General features: G+C 37.6%; 1 protein-coding gene across 1 annotated transcript in view; it reads left to right on the forward strand.

The window, feature by feature from the left end:
• Nucleotides 1-940: 940 nt before the first annotated feature.
• The window catches only part of LOC128474981 (uncharacterized), a 164,057-nt gene continuing 148,218 nt past the window's right edge, over nucleotides 941-16,779 (forward strand). Inside the window, exons 1-3 of the mRNA XM_053457435.1 lie at nucleotides 941-1,071; nucleotides 10,980-11,032; nucleotides 11,935-11,989. Coding sequence (XP_053313410.1) covers nucleotides 1,015-1,071; nucleotides 10,980-11,032; nucleotides 11,935-11,989 — 165 coding nt within the window. The 5' untranslated portion in view covers nucleotides 941-1,014. The remainder of the gene's footprint in view (nucleotides 1,072-10,979; nucleotides 11,033-11,934; nucleotides 11,990-16,779) is intronic.

Genomic DNA, 16,779 nt, shown 5'->3' on the forward strand with positions numbered 1-16,779 from the left:
AACATGCTAATATCCATAAGGCATTTGTACATGATATTCTTTGTATTAATACAATATACAAAAGTCAGCGCTGAACTGAATGACATTTCTTCAAAAGACTTAACAGTGGAATTGTATTCCGATGCGAATGAAGAACAATGCAGACATGTTAGACTTGTAGAACTTGATATATCAGGAAAGCAGCAGATATTAATGTATTTAAAGGTTAGGATTTCATGGCAGAAACCGAAAACGCATTCCAGGTTATAACAACAAATTGCTATCGAAGCTTACGTGCCAAATATATATCCACTAAATAAATGAAATATCACGCATCTTCAGATACGATTGTCAGCAGGCGGATAAGGCTGACCTCTAATTACTGTTAAAATGTATTCAAAACATGTCTGTCATCCTGCAAAAATAATATATATATATATATATATATATATATATATATATATATATATATATAGGAAAACCCATACTATCCTTCAGACAAATGCGGCTTCATAGCCAGCCATCTCAAATAGGTAAGAAATCTGGCCATGTTTATTATTATAATTTATTGTTTTATAGCTCCACCATAGCACTGTACAAGGATATGTTTAACAGTTATATATATATATATATATACACGTAATGCTGCCACTCCGTAGCAAGAATTATGGGACCACAGAGGAAAAGGGCAGCTACAAAAGCAGTACCTTTTTAAAAGGATACATATTTTAGTACCCACAAAGTACTCTTACATGCATCCATCTTTAGCGGGGCTGTGGAGCTCTTTTTTACACTTTTATTGGGTTAGTAAGGGATATATTTACGTAATCATCCAAAAGGCCCAAATAACAAGCATCCGGTTACACCATCCACGCAGATCTGGACCGGCGGCTGTCACAGGCATACATTGTGCGCATGCGCGCTAGCCGTTTGGAAGATGACCCCCCTTCCTGGCAGAGATTAGCATCAATAAAGAGGCGAGAGAGCCAAGTACGTCAGCGGGAGCCGCCGGGGTTAACCCGCCACCCTTTCACTATGGGGGAGCAGAATTGCACCTTATTCAGCCCGCGGTCCTCCAGCAGTATTCAATGCGTGAGTAGAGCGTGCGCGCTCCCGAGATATTGCAGCGCCCTGGCGTATGGGCACTCGTACGCGCTTGCGTTTAACCCGTTCTGCCCCGGTGCGGCCTGCTTTAAATGGTACTCAGCGTTTATTGCGCGCGTACTGTAAAACAACATTAACAATACAACAGCGGAGGATATACGGTATTCCCCTTTAAGATGTTTTATTCATTTACAGGAGTTCTGTTTAGGCCGCTTTATCACACAGTGGCTTAGAATGTGTGACGTCATCAGAAATATTCCGCTTACGTGTATTCGCCATCCTCATTAAACTACTGATTAACAAGTTGCCAGTTGCTCTGAATTTCTTGGTATAGAGGGGCATGCGCCCCGTTCACCCAGTTATAGGAAGGCACAATTACCATTATGTTACTAATCACATACCTCCCAAGAGCCTTTAGCAGGGACTGGCCTTTTTTTCTTCTCCCCATCAGTCAAAATTCTAAGGGATTAACTTTGTGAAATCCGCTTACACGTGTATATGTCATAATTGTATTCATTTTGCTGTATCAGGTAACTGGGTTTATCCTGTTATTAATCAGCTCTCTGAGGCATATGTATCCGGTGCAGAACTTACATGTCCGCCAAAACAAAATGAAGAACCAAACACAATGATGTATGCTAACGCTAAAAACATACAATATGCAGTAAAAATGGTTTTAAGGTGATAAGCGTTATATTGCACGTCACTCGGCGTGACTGTCTCATCCTGGGAGCATGTGGAGTCCCGGCTTAAAGGCTCAATATCCTTTGTGTGGTTTATGGTTTCTTTATATATTAATAATTGTGTTTGAGTTACAGTAAGGTTAATCACCCCAATGCCATGTAGAGTCTTTTGAACGGAAACTGTTGCCATCATGGCCAGATTAAGGAGCTTTGGGCCCTGGAGCAACTACAGGCGTATAGCATATTAACACACGCAATGGGGTCCAGATCATGGATGTAAACCGAAAATGTACTTAAAGCCAAGCACTACCTTTTTCTACTTATCGATGCATGTACTGCGCTGCAGTCGCCAGGTGATTTCCACCACAATCACTAAAATCGCTAAAAAGGCCCAAATAAAAGATGAAGTGATGTGCTGTGCCATGCTGCTATGTGTCTGTTCTCCCTTCTAACTTCTATTCGGCACTCCCCACACACACACACACACACACACACACACACACACACACACACACACACACACACACACATATAATGCACATATATACAAATACACATAAACACACACATAGAAACACGCGGTAGGATGATTGTCGCACATTGGGGAACCTGAACAGGATGAGATGTATAGATGCCGGCACCCGTCCATAAATAAGTTTGTTGAAACTACCTATAGCTTCTTTTTGTTTGACATATTTAGTATAAGAGTTGAACTTGGTGAAGATGATATCAGTCTATGGTGAGGCCAATATTATCTAATCAATTTCCTGTTCTGGAGTTCTTCCCTCTTCTCATCGTTACATGTCTGTACGTGTCTGAAATAATCAACAATAAGTATATATATATATATATATATATATGTGTGTGTATGTATGTGTATATATCGGTTTAATTATGTATAAATATAGATACACACACACATGTGTACATATATATATATATATATATATATATATATGCATGAATTGTTTTTTGAGTGTTTAAATACCATTAAATAGATTGTAAAGGACTATAAAATATAGGATTTGGGAAACATAACATTAATTTTAAAAGATGTAAAATCAAGCAAAAGATTGGTTTGATTATTTGTAACCTTTATAAAAAAAAAACAAATGCTGGATTAATGTTTTGTTTAGTAGTGAAAGTCCTTTGACTCGTTTATTTCACAATTCCCTTTTTAATTAAACAGTAAAAGTTCTGTGCACCTTGAAATGAACAGTATGACCTTCAAACAAATTTTATCTAATTCCATTATGTATCAGTTGGTAGGTGTGGTGTTGCCATAGAAACTTCCTGATAAGTTCTTTTATACCATTATAGGTGTTATTCAATGGCAGAGCGTCGTCTTTTGTTCTTGCTAATTCTTGCCTGAGGAGAGGGGTTATGTAGACACATCAAACATTTCAGGTTTGCGTCTATTCTTGTGTTTGTTTGTTCCATCTTAGTAACCTGGTGCCCAGAAGAGGTAACAAGTAATAAGTAAAGGTGAAGCTGCTCCTTGGTGTCATTTCATTGGCCAGCTGACTACTGGAAAGTACTGGACAGATTTGTAATGATTTGGTGAGAAAGCAGTGATTTTAGAGGAGTCATAAGTTAGGTGGGGGATAGAGGTATTAGTAGGCATTTCACTAGCTTTCAGTAATTAGCCTGTAGTTACTTTACTCATTACGTGTCCTTTCCCATTATGTGACCATTAACTTTATCCACTGCCCTTGGATGTTCTGACCCAGCCCTAAAAACACACTATCTCTATTGTTAATTATATATAATAAGAGGAACGATGAAAGGTTTTACTTATCCGTGGCTAACCCCACGTAAGGACGTTTTGGTTTACTGAGAGGATAAGTTGAACAGCCTCAGAGTAGAAATGGTGGGGGCCAATAGGGTGAGGAAATTAAACGTGTATGGCATAGTCGTATGGCTATCCTAAACGTGAGAGGAGTCCAAGGATTGATTAAGGGTCAAGCCTTTACAGAAGGAAAAAATCGGCAGACTAGACAGACCAGATTTCTGTTTTTCTATTTAAATATCACTCCCAATGTAGCTTTGGGAGTTTTTTAAGGATATGTATATTTTTTCAAATAACATTAGGATAATACTTAATAAACTAACTGTAGTAAAGATCTTGTATGAATTATGGTAACATTGTTATGTCAGGGATTCCTCTTTGTGATTTTCAAACCCCCCCATACTGCTGGGCACCACTTAACATGAGCTGATCAGCACTGTGTGGAAATCATTTGTGATCAGTGTGGCAAAGACTAATGCTCATACTTCCATTGACAGTCTGGAATCATTGCAATTTGCTATTTAATTGAGTCACCGACTCACAAACTTTGGACATGACTGTCGGTTTAGAATGAGTTACTTGGGTACAACCACGTGCTCTTACATTGTTAACCTAATTTTATTTATTTTCATTTTAGTTGCTTGTTGCTCTTATAAATTGTTACCGTCCCGAAGTATTCCAACTACAACTGATACACAAACTATGCTTATATTACTTATTTTATATGGTTAAAGATGGCACCAACTTAGAAACTGTGTTAAATGTTCATATTCATGGGACATTTTGCCTCTCTCTATCAGAAACTCATAATTTGAGTTGTAGATTTTTGCCCAATTTTCTGAGTAATGAATCGTCTAAGTATATAATGCATGTAATTCCTTCTATCCAGGTACTATTTAAAAGCTATAAATTATTCTTTGGCTGTGGATTAATTTTTTAGTTTAGTAATTTCCAGTTCATGAGTTCATTGGGAAATTATAGACTTTTGTGCCAATAAAAAATACATTTGTGACTCAAGAACAAAAGTTCTCCTATTTCTCCATTTGACCTATGCTGGCATGTAACTTAACATACTGAGAGGTCTTGGGGATGTGAATTTTAATTCACAACAGGGAATTTCATTTATACATATTAAGATTCGAGCGAATGACAAAAATAGGAGAAATTTATATTTTAAACAAAAAGAAACTATCCAAGATAATCAAGTATTTCATGGAATACAGACATTTTATACCAATATGTCACATGCTCTTTGGTTTAAAGTTGAATTAATTTAAAACCAAAACTGTATTCTGAGTGGGTTCTTGGTAGATGGAATCCCGTTCCACCGTGGCCATTTTCTTTGTCCTTTTAGACCAGGAGTCGAAAAAAAAATCGATATTACCACCTAGTCTAAAAGGGCTAGGGTTAGTAATAGGAAGAAAAAACTAAAGTGTGAAGAAGGATTGGAAGTGCATGATGAGCTAAGTGTGCTCTAAAAAAGGTTATTAATGGCCGATCCTCAGAAAAATGCACTTTATATCAGAAGAAATCCCACATAAAATTCTAACTTCAAAAGCAGGTTATATCTTAGCATTGCTGTTTTTTTTCAATAGGGTGACCCGGTTGGCCATTTTTTCCCCAGATCACATATACGTTTGACATGTTGCTGATCTACATAACGTGCCTTCTTGCAGTATGTGGGATGTTTATGCATGTAATTTATTACCTTCTGTGAAAATATATGCGAGTCTCTAAGGAGTTGTGGAATCAAATGCTACCAGACTAAAAATGTTATAATACCTTTTCATGTTGTAATATGTTTATATTACATCTTTAAACACACACATATATATATATATATACATGGTTTGGCAAGAAATGTGTTTTCCCTTAATATATCCTTATAAAAGGTAAACTATGCATGTTTACAATTTTACCTAAACATACTAAAGTAATCAAGCCAATTTGAATGATGTGCTTAGTAGCCTGTAGTATACACACCTTTTGTGGTAAGTATAGTTTAAAAACATAATGTAATAGTATATTTTTGGATTAGAGGACCAGAGGTGGAACTCTCTCTTATAAGAAGCCCTTCTGGCACATTGCATGCATATGTTTCCTTGTATACATTCCTGCTGCTTCGTTGTAACCCAGTGTGTTGTGTCTGCTCAATTACGAGACTAAATGATCTAATCATAATGAACTGATATTACTCTACCTAGAGCTTGTTTATTGACAGCAAGCATGGCGTTCTTCAAGTTAGAGGCCATTCAAACCTTTAGCGTTCAGGTTGTTTAGATTTCAATGAACCATGATACTGTAAATGGGAAGATATGCTTTTAACGCTCCCAGACCAGGCATACTACACAAAACGTTATATTGTGTGTAGTGTTTCATCCGACCTTTCGTTTTAATGCATTTTAAAAACATTTGTCCATCCTGTTAACTTGACACTGTTACACTGACCCCTCGGTTTTATGAACCCTCTCAAGCGGATGCAGGTAGAGAAACTAAATCATTCCCAGATGGAAGCATTTAATTAGTGAAAGCTTCAGTGTTACCCTTGTTACTTACATTGATGTTTCCCATGAATTCTGTCCTGCTCGTAGAGACAGATTAAGGATGTGCTCTGTGCAAGAATACTGGACAGCCAATAAACAAAAAAAACAAACAAACATTCAACAAATTGTAATAAAGGCGTAAAATGCCTGTGAGAGAGGTGTAGTACTTTATGGAATGTGTCATACACCTGGTTGTCTGAGGTACGGAAGCAATTAACAAAGGATGCTGTAGGGCGAGGCACAGGAGGAAAGGTTCTTCGAAAGCTTTCTAACATACAGGCCAGGAACAATGGCGCAAACCCATAAAAATGGATGGGGGCTCCTTTGGAGAGTATCCAAATATGTCATACAGGTTTCAGACAGTGACATCACCAAATAAAACAAAATGACTATTCACCTGGGGGTGTATGATTGCTATTTCATTACAAAAGTCTCTATGAGGGTGTAACTGTTGATCTTGCCTACTGGTTTGTTACGCTGAGAAACAGATATAGGGTATATCCTGTGTATACTTTGCACTTTATCCATGTGAATTTATTTTGTTACTGTGAATATTGGTTTTTTTTTTGAACTTTTTTATGTTTCTGTAAATTAATGAGGGTAACCACACAATGATTGTGAATGAGGAAGCATGTCTATATGCCATAAATTACCATAAATACAGCAGAGGCAGGAAGAGAGGGAAGCCCCTCTGCTGCAAAAGGCAGATAACCCCATTAAGCTATCAGGCACCCAGCTGTGCTGCAGATCAATCAACTGTTACAATGGAGATCTTTGATCTGCTAAACCAGCCCATTTACACTATTGAGGACTGCACCAATGTCCTGTTTGTTGCTGGTGTGGTGCCCCGTGTCAGGCCTAGGGCAGCACCCAAGTTAAATACATTGCTGAGCGTGTATATAATAAAAATGAAGAATGACACCTTCTCTAAACGCCAGTTCTGACTACATGCATTATGAAGCAAGATTCACAGATAGCATGTTAAAGTTCAGATGTATACAACAAAGCGAGGAGATTAAAGCAGAAAATCCCTTAGTAGTAAAACAAGATTTTGTTTCCTCTATTGCTATTGCTAACTACAGGACACACCTGATTATGCAGTGACTGAGAAGCAATTGACCTTTTAATCAGAAGCCTCAACGAACAGGAGAAGCATATTCATACATAAGTAATTTTTTGATTGCCAATTAGCAAAGATTCAGAAACTTGTTGTTTATTGTTTAGCAGTGTGATCTGTTCCCACCCTACAGTGATATACCTGCCAACTCTCTGCTTTAAAACAACCCATAGACACTCTTAGCGTTCGTTCACCTGAACACAAGCTACACGTTCCCTTATCTACATGCTTTAGTCCAACTCACATTATCTGCTATCTTGAATTGACTCTCATTTTAGTGAATGGGCCTGATTTAGTGCTTCCGTTTAACTCGAATACTATTAAATGAGCATTATATCACTACTTTTTTATGTTGTCATATAATGGCACATTACCCGTAAAGACAACGACTAAGATGTCTTGCCAAAAATAATTTATAACATTTAATGAATAACTGGCATCTCAATAGCTTTTAGCCATACATTAACCATATTCTTTTAAGGAAACTGCCTACAGTTTGTGTTTATTCATTGCCAAAGAGTCTAATTGTTTTAGGTGTATTTGGTCTAAAAGTCAGAGCCTGTTTTTAATCTTAAAATATCTAAACTGAGATCTGCGTCCAGAGATGTCAGAGCAAACATAGCTCATTTCTTGTCTTCATGTTATCTCCCATTTTCTTCCCATACTTTAGCAAAGAATACCAGAACCAGTTGGCTGTCACCAAATAAGGCGGTAACACAGACAGGAAGAAATAGCAGGAATGAAATATTTAGATTATTTGATTAGGATGTAGAGCAGGGTACAGTACTATGGCATAGACAGGTAAAAGGGATGGGCCATGATTATTTATGGAACCACAAATGAAGGAATCCTGAGTTGCAGTACTGGAGGTGACAGAACATTTCAATGGCTGGAACAGGTGCAGAGTTTCACCCAAGAGCAAAGATTGGCAATGTGGGAGACAAGCAGAATATAGCAGGAAAAAATGTGCTAAATAGCTCTGATTGGCTTGCAAAGCAAGTGAGCACTCACTAGGAGTCCTATGTGCAAGACCTACATTCCTATAATGTTAACCTGTTCAGCCACCCCATCTACTAAATTCATGAAATGACACCCAACCCACAGGGACTGACTTCCAGCAAATGCAGCAAGTATAAAGAAACCCAATGGGTGTTTTATGTACAAACAAGAACACTTTGGGGATTTACACAATATGTTCATGTTATGTTTCCCCTTTGGCTCTATACCATTCATGTTTCTGTAATTTTGTGGTTCTTACTCCAGTTAGTTACATAATATTTCATCAATATATACATGTGGTGGTGGTGGTGCATACCTCCCATGTGGCATATACTTATTTATTGTTACATTTTTGTTGTTTTTGCAATGGATGGCAGTAAACGTTTGTAAATTTCGGATGTATATTACTTTAACAGAAGAGTATTTAGGTCTTTTTAGCTTGACATGGTACTTTGTGAATGAGACAGCTGTGCTTCTTGGATGATTACATGAGATGCTGTTTCTATGCTACACAATGGTGGTCAGTTAGGGTTTGTACTTTGTATTTTTTATCTACCCTTTATTGTATTCTGTTTGCAACTTACCTTTGAGATTGTCAATTGTAGCAGTAACCACACAGACTGGGCTTAAATGTGGGGACTGCCTCTATCTAACGTTATAACGCCACATAGATATTGCCACATAGTCATTTACATGGTCCCTATAGTAGAAAACTATTTGCTCACACAAATGAATCTTAAAACGGTGAACGGAATACATTACACTTAAAGGGGCATAACAAAAAAGTCCCAATTTAATTCCCTTTAATGGTTAGTCATATTTTCTCTGTCAAGCTGGCTGTAAATGGCATGACTGCCTTTCATAAATCGTGCACAAGCAGGAAGCTGAGAAAGAATGGGAAAAAAAATACTTATTAAATGAAGAACAGTTGAACCTCCATGAATTTCAGCTCAATAGACCCCTTTGACACTAATGGTTTTAATAACCGACGGGTATGATTAACTCATAAAGAGCCGACAGAGATACGATTTTTATTCAAACAATCAACTCGATAATTAGTGAAACGCTTGCAGCTTGCATTCTTGGCTGGCTGCCGGAGCAGGTTTCCATGGCAGTGGATCGTTAATAAGACATAATGATTCATTCAAGAGCATCCCTTCGAGGAAGAGTTACTTGGAGAAAACAAGATTTATATTCCACGCTACGAGATTTACAAGGCAAAACATGTAGGAGACAGTCTTATTGCACAGACGGCCTCACCTGATGGCAGGTCCCACCACAGAGAATGGTGGGCTTGCTTAAGGTGTAAGCTAGCTGCTATTGGCCATGATCATTGGACCCGCGAGGTAATAGCTTGAAAAAAGAAAGTGGCACGTACGTCTCCATAGTTTTTTTTTCACACGCAGATGTCCATAAACCATTAAGGTACACAGTGATTTATGTATATCTACATCTCCGGAGTTCTATGTGACATTTTATTAGCTGCACAGTCTGGTTTCAGGGCACAAGCAGAAATGACTTTATTGGCCACATGTTTGCGGTAATGACATTAAGATGATGACTTACACCCTGTTATAATCCATTAAAACAATATATGGCATCGTCGGCTCAAGTAACAATGACTTTAAAATTAGACCACAGACGAGTCTCGGGAATGAAAGAGTTCAGTCTTAAAAAAAAAAAAAAAAAATGCTGTGAACGGGAAGTCAACAGCAGGAAATCACCCATTACCATTTTGAAATAATCAAGGCAAGGTAATAACGCAAGAACAATTTCAAAAGGTTTCAGTCCAGAAATGCTATGCTAAATTACCAAATTATTACGAATCAAGAACTGTTTCATTCCAGACAATAATTACCTGACTGTCAAACAGTAATTTATAAAAAGTTTTTATTTTTTTGCCAAATGCGTAAGAATTGATACTACCTGACAACCTTTTTTCCTCCAAAATTTATAGCATACGCAGCCTAAATGAAATATAATTTTTTTAAGAAAAATCAAAACATGAAATCTTAGCATTTGCAGAATTCTAAATGCTGCCTCTCTCACTCCCTGTGAGGTACAGTGTTTAGAAGCCAAATCCATGAATATAAAATGACTGCAGTGAGAAAGACAGAAAATAAATCGGCATATGAATAAATGATGCAACATTGAAATTCAGAATCGCTGCATTATGATCACAAGACATTTCGATCACCATACGCCTAACGTAGCAAGGAGAAAAAGGGGGTCACGTTTCCTTGTGGTCATCCATATGACATCTAATGGATATCCATAGGAAGACTTATAATATATAGCATACTAGGCTACTTGACATTGACCACAGCAAGTAATATATGGCCAGTAACGCTGTTTAATTATGTGTAAGGATTGGGAGTTAAGGTTTTTTTTGTATCCTGATGGGGCCCAATGGAACCTTAAACTGGCTCTGTCCCTATTGCTTTCGGGTAGAGCCCAGTGCCTGGATCGAGCCAGTCATTAGCAATTAATAAAATGTTCCTGCTGCTTGAACCATTCCTCTAGTTGCTATGGCAACCAGACCACACTTTACATTTTGCACTACACTCTCTGCTTATTAATAATCAGTAATGATCTCTCTAAATTACACAGGGGAAAATCCATTCATTTAAATAATCCATTGATATAAAAGCTGTAAAAGGGGCCATTCTAGTTTTACGTGACCCAGTGTGCCAATGGTTGTGATGTACTATGTAACTATTGTTGGTGGCCTTGCCTTTATTTTTTTCTTTGTTTTTCTGTTATAGGTGACAATTGCCACTGTGAAAAGTATAACAGCTACATTCTCGTTAATTGGCTGGTAAGAAGATCTCTATTAAAATACAATTTTCTGCAGTAAAAATAAGCTGTCATTGAGAATCGACTTGTAAAGATCAGGTTACAGAAGGTAGAATCCAGTATGGCAATGAAGCCAAAACTCATATATGGTTTTTGCCCATTCAGTTGCCATCCTACTGAGTCTGATATGGGAAGCAGAGGGCCTCCTAGCTGCACTGGCCATTCCCATTCTTTGCTTGGCTTATAGTTTATAATCTAGTCAGCAGTGTTTTCTGTACTTTGGCAACATTGCTCTTTTCCCCAATACCGAAGGCAGGTCGCCCTATTTGGCTTATCAGCACCCCTGGTCTGCTCTGCACAATGGGACAGTTACAAAAGAGTGATGGCAAGATGGTGGATGCGGCTGGGCCGAGGGCAGCGGTGTGGTAAATACACAACAGGTTTTAGTTCATTCAGTTTTAGCATTCGTTTAACACATGCAGATCCAAAGCACTTGAACTTGCAAAGAATTTGATTCATTCTTTATTTCTTTGTTTCCAGAACAGTAACATTTATGTTTCGACTAGGAGGCCTTGTTTTTTTGTTAAAATGCCGTATGTGTCTGGATACGCATTCTTTGTGTTTCCATGACAACTGAACGATGTACTAAATGTGTGACCAGTAACATAAAAGTGACTTTTAACTACGCACCACTATTATTCAAAAGTTTGAGGTCACTTTTGCATTGGAACACAGGAGTGATGGTTGCTGATAAAGGGCCTCTTTATGAAGATGAAGATATTCCATTAAAATCAGCCGTTTCCAGCGACATTAGTCATTTACAACGTTAACATCTAATTTGTATTTCTGATAAAATGTACTTTAATGTATTTGTAACCAGTGGATAATGATATGCAAAATTATATTATATTTTGTTTGTTACAGCTTGTGTATGCTTCTGGTGATCTGGTTGTTCAGAAAATATAATTCATTGGCTCAGGTAAGGCTATCTTAATTTGCTTTTCAGAAAAAAATGTGTTAATCAAAAAGTAGCAGGCTCAGTAGTGTACGTTGGGAAGGGCTCCATCATATGCTTGTACATTGCAGGCATGGTATATCACTGAACATGAAAACAAACATGAAAATGGGTCAGTTGACTGGCACAAGAGCAACAACTTTCACAAGTTAGAATGAAATGTTAAATTGTGTGAGAATGAAGGCTAGGGGATTGCTTTGTGTGTCATGGAGGGGAAATACATGCAGTGTGGACAGTTACAAACATGAAATAGTGCAAGTGATATTGTGAAACTAATTAGTTACATTCACCAAGATTGTACAAGGACACGAGTGTCTGTGCTAAGGCTTATGAAAGATATTGATGCCCGTGGGGGATTTAATAGGGAAGTCCCACGGAGCAAAATATTTTCTCTTAGAGTGTATAATAAGTGTTGTAATTTGAGGAAATGTGACTATGCATTTTTTTTGTATGTGTATTTTACAAATGTGAACAAAGGGGATCTAAAAATATTACATTTTAACAAATGAAATAGTTGTTCCTATTTTTTCCTTTTTTTGTACAAAACAACTTTAAAAAATGAAGTTGAATGCTGTAAAGGAGAAGTTTTTTGTAAGTCAAGCATAATATGATATATTACATTTTTTTTACATTTCTCATTAAATTGCCAAAAAAGACATTCCTTATCCTTTATTTAACTTATTTTAATTTTAGAGGAATTGGTTATTCATTTTGGATTGTGTTACATCATAAGAGCTACCCTTGTACCTTCCTGAGCTTGATTACACAATTGTTCAATATCTTCAGCTCAAATTCTGTCTCCTGGCTGCTTCTTCCATTATAGGGGTCAAATCACTGATGAACAGCAATAAGCTTGGAAATTAGATGAATTTGTCTTATAAAGTATTTAAGCTTTTTAAAGCAATTTTCGGTGTTTTTAACTGTAGTGTTTTGTAATAAGATTTTATGTTAAATCAAATTTCCATTTATGCAATGCAATGCTATTAGCATTATCAAAACATAAAAAATGAAAGTAATAGGAGCACGAATAATCGTCAAATAAATAAAAGGAGGCTCAAAAATAAAATGTAAAAAAAAACTATTTGTTCCAGTTTTCTGTAATCTAAATCAGTCTCCCTTTTAAATCTGTTCTTTTTTTACATTCTATATTTTTTGTTATACTGTAGGTATACTTATGTTAGTTGCTTTTGATTTCCTCATTTTATTTCCATTCAAAGGGACAAAAAGGAAATGATTACAAGTGCATTTACCAGTTCCAAGGAATCTTTAGCTAATATAGACATATATAATTATTATTCAATAACTGCAGTACATTTTCAAAGGTGTCAAGTTATTAGAACAAAAGTCTAATTTCAGTAAAAATAGTAATACTGTATCTCACTCCTCATTCTGTAAGTGAGTACAACTTTCCTGCAGTGAGTGCCCTCTCAGAACTGTCGCAAAAGTTTACTCATAGTTATCTATCGGTACATCAGACCCATTTCACCCACAATGACAATCTGGACCTAAAATGTTAGACCTGGTTCCTCTACAGTAGGGCTCAAGGACTCTGGCTTACCTTCATTGTTCTCATCCGTAGGGTGCTATCCTTCCGAGTGCCATGACCAAAGAGATTTATTTATAGGTCAGTCTTTTAGCGGGACCCTCTAGAGCTTTTGCCCCATTGTTAATACACCCATGGGAAGAAATCCACAAATAATGAATTATGAAACAAGAAATATGAATAGTGCTTTCTATGTTACCTGATATTGGTCTAAAAAAGTAACTGTACGTTGAACTAGAAAATCAGGACAAGTGGCCACATGTGCTGGAGAATAGCTTTGCAATGGCATTTGCATTTGACAATGGGAAATCTTGCAAAATCACAAAGCGCTCCATTCATATCTGGTGTTCAAAGGTTGAGTATGCATGAACCAGACATCCTACGGTTGAACTGTCTGTCACACTTCTATCTCTGCGGAACTGCTGAGTACGAAGGGTCATGTAATCTAAATGATAACACAGAGAAAGATAAAAAAAAAGATATAGTAGCATAAAGCAGAAGGGCGTGTGACCTCACCTGTACGTGCTACACAACAGGTAATCCAAAGAAACCTCTTGCATGCTGTCCAGCTATATGAAAAAGAAGCTTGGTTATTATTTATTTATTATTATTATTATATACTCACAGGTACATGCCACACATCTGTCTTTATTTACCTGGGGCCTTCCCAATTTTTGAGGTTCCAGTTCACTATTCAGAAATATGTGATCTTCCCCTACTATGTGCAAATCAGACCCACAATGCGGCATGTCTGAATGCATACCCACCTCACACAAGGTGCTCCAGGAAGTGATGTGTGCTGAGTATTTGACCATAAAGGGTCGGAGTCAGGGGTGGGCTGATCAGGGTCAGCCCACTCTTGGAGGTGAGAGGGCAATAGGGTCACATAATGCAATGTTATGTAACCTCCATGATAAAAACACAGCTATAATGAGGAGCTTCAGGCAAGGTAAGGGTGTGAGAGAGTACGCTGTGATTGACAGAGTGGGGTATGACTTAGAGTGAGTATGTTTTAGTATGTGAGAGGCCGTTTGTGTTTTAGTAAGTATGTGTTATAGTGAGTGTGTGCTAGTGTGTAAGTTAGTTACCAGGGTGCCAGCCCTTAACGGGTCTGGGTTCAGAGAGAATGTGCCTGCCTGGGGGCGCTGAGAAGTGTGCATGGTGTGTATGCAGAGAGGGCATGCCTGCAGCAGTGGGTCTAACATGCTTAGATTCACACCAGGTATAAGTGTGTTTAGTTAAATTTATACTGAGATTCTTATAGCCTGTGGAATGTATCAGCTTCTCACACACCATTCCTCTGTGGGGCAAATGCTCTGGAGTTTGCCTCCTGCTGTTCCAAACAAGAGCAGCAATGGCTGACTTGCATAGGGACCTGACTGTTTAGATCAGTGGTTCTCAACCTTCCTAATGCCGCGACCCTTTAATACAGTTCCTCATGTTGTGGTGACCCCCAACCATAAAATTATGTAATTATATATTGTGAAATATGTGTTTTCCGACCCACAAACCGCTGGTTTAGATGAACAGTGCCATAGTTTTCTTGTTTTGCAACAGATCAGGGAGACAGCCACTACTTCAGTGAACTTCCTGAAACTCCACTTGGGCACTCTTTGGCACTGTTCTTACATGGTACCAGTCCTTTTTCCTCCTTAAGGAAGCCAGTGAGCCATACTTAACTTACAACAGTTGTATTGTGTGGTGTAATTGTAATTGCATTCACTATGTCATTGGTTCAAGGATTGATCAAGCTAAGAAAAATTTTCATGACTATTGAACGAAATTCGGATACAATAATGTTATATGATTCTATGCACGACTGAAACATCTTTAATCAATCTGGGAAGCTTTTGACACGATAAGTTGTTGCTTCACAAAAACTATTAAGTGACCTGTCTCACTTTAAGGGTCGTCTTATATTCAGGCTTTTTCTTTTTTTCATAAATTAATATTCAGATTTTGGGGGGTCGTCTTATAATCAGGGTCGTCTTATAATCGAGCAAACACGCTAATTGTTCTGTTATAATACATTTTAAAAAAAACAGCATCAAATTTGGGGAGATTTCAGTACGATAATACAATATTTGGTCACTTTCACTAAGAGGTTAAGAATTTGGAAGAAAGGGAAACTTTGTAGCAAACAGAACAGTGTTTTCCAATAAACATGTTGGTTTCAAATGAGCAGCTTCTGAAATCATGCACAGGTACTCCCACAATACACAGGCTTTATAACCCCATACTACAGTCCGCATGCCTGGGTATTTTTGCAGCATAACAATGAAGATAGTCTGTAGACTACCCTTCTGATAATATACAGTGCCTGAATTGGGCATATGCGCACTTAACACAATAGTGACACATAATTGTGGGCAAATCATTATTTTAGAAATATGGACCTAGTGATAGATTATTGAACGTGTACAGTTAAGGGAACGATAGGTGATTCCTTTTCATGTGCTCATCTGCGTGAAAGAGATAGGCAAGCATGCATCTACCTTGGCAGAATATGTCCTATCGACGTAGCCAGCCAGAGCTGCACTGAAAATATTCATATTCAGGTCCTCTGCTCAACTAGTCACAGTTATTGCCTGATGTAGCCTGCTGCACAAGAAAATTGAAGTGCCACCATTATTAATGGCTGAGATGCCAATAGCAGCATTTAAACAGGTTTCAAATGAAAATTGTAAGCCACAATGGTCCAAGTTCTGCTCCAAACTTTTTCATGGTTATATGTCAGCAGCTTCAGAATAATCCATGATTAAGATGTCTAGCACAGGTGCTTTAATCCAAAGGGGCTTTTTGTCTTCGGATCATCTGGTTTTCTTAAACGTATTAGAAAATGCATGTTTTGCACACCACCAAACATTGATATATGTTTTTGCATAATGAACAAGAACAGGATTCCCATGGAGATGTGCAAGCCAGAGATTCCTTTCCTGGAGAATATGTGACAGCTAAAGATGATATATAGACACTGTCTGGAGAATAATTAATTATGTACCAAGATCCCCTAGAATCCAAAAAGCTACATATCAAAATCATTGACGCAGTAACCCTTCATGTAACAAAACAATAAATAGAGGTGTGTTCTGCCTCTATATAAGAAGTATCAATCTGTCATTCATTTCTGACTATTCATCTGCCCTGTTATTTTGTGGGATGCCTTCATCTTCAACTCTGTGAACCTCTTCTTGATTTTAGAGTCTTAACG

This window comes from Spea bombifrons, chromosome 2, assembly GCF_027358695.1.
Source record: "Spea bombifrons isolate aSpeBom1 chromosome 2, aSpeBom1.2.pri, whole genome shotgun sequence".
NCBI lineage: Eukaryota > Metazoa > Chordata > Amphibia > Anura > Pelobatidae > Spea > Spea bombifrons.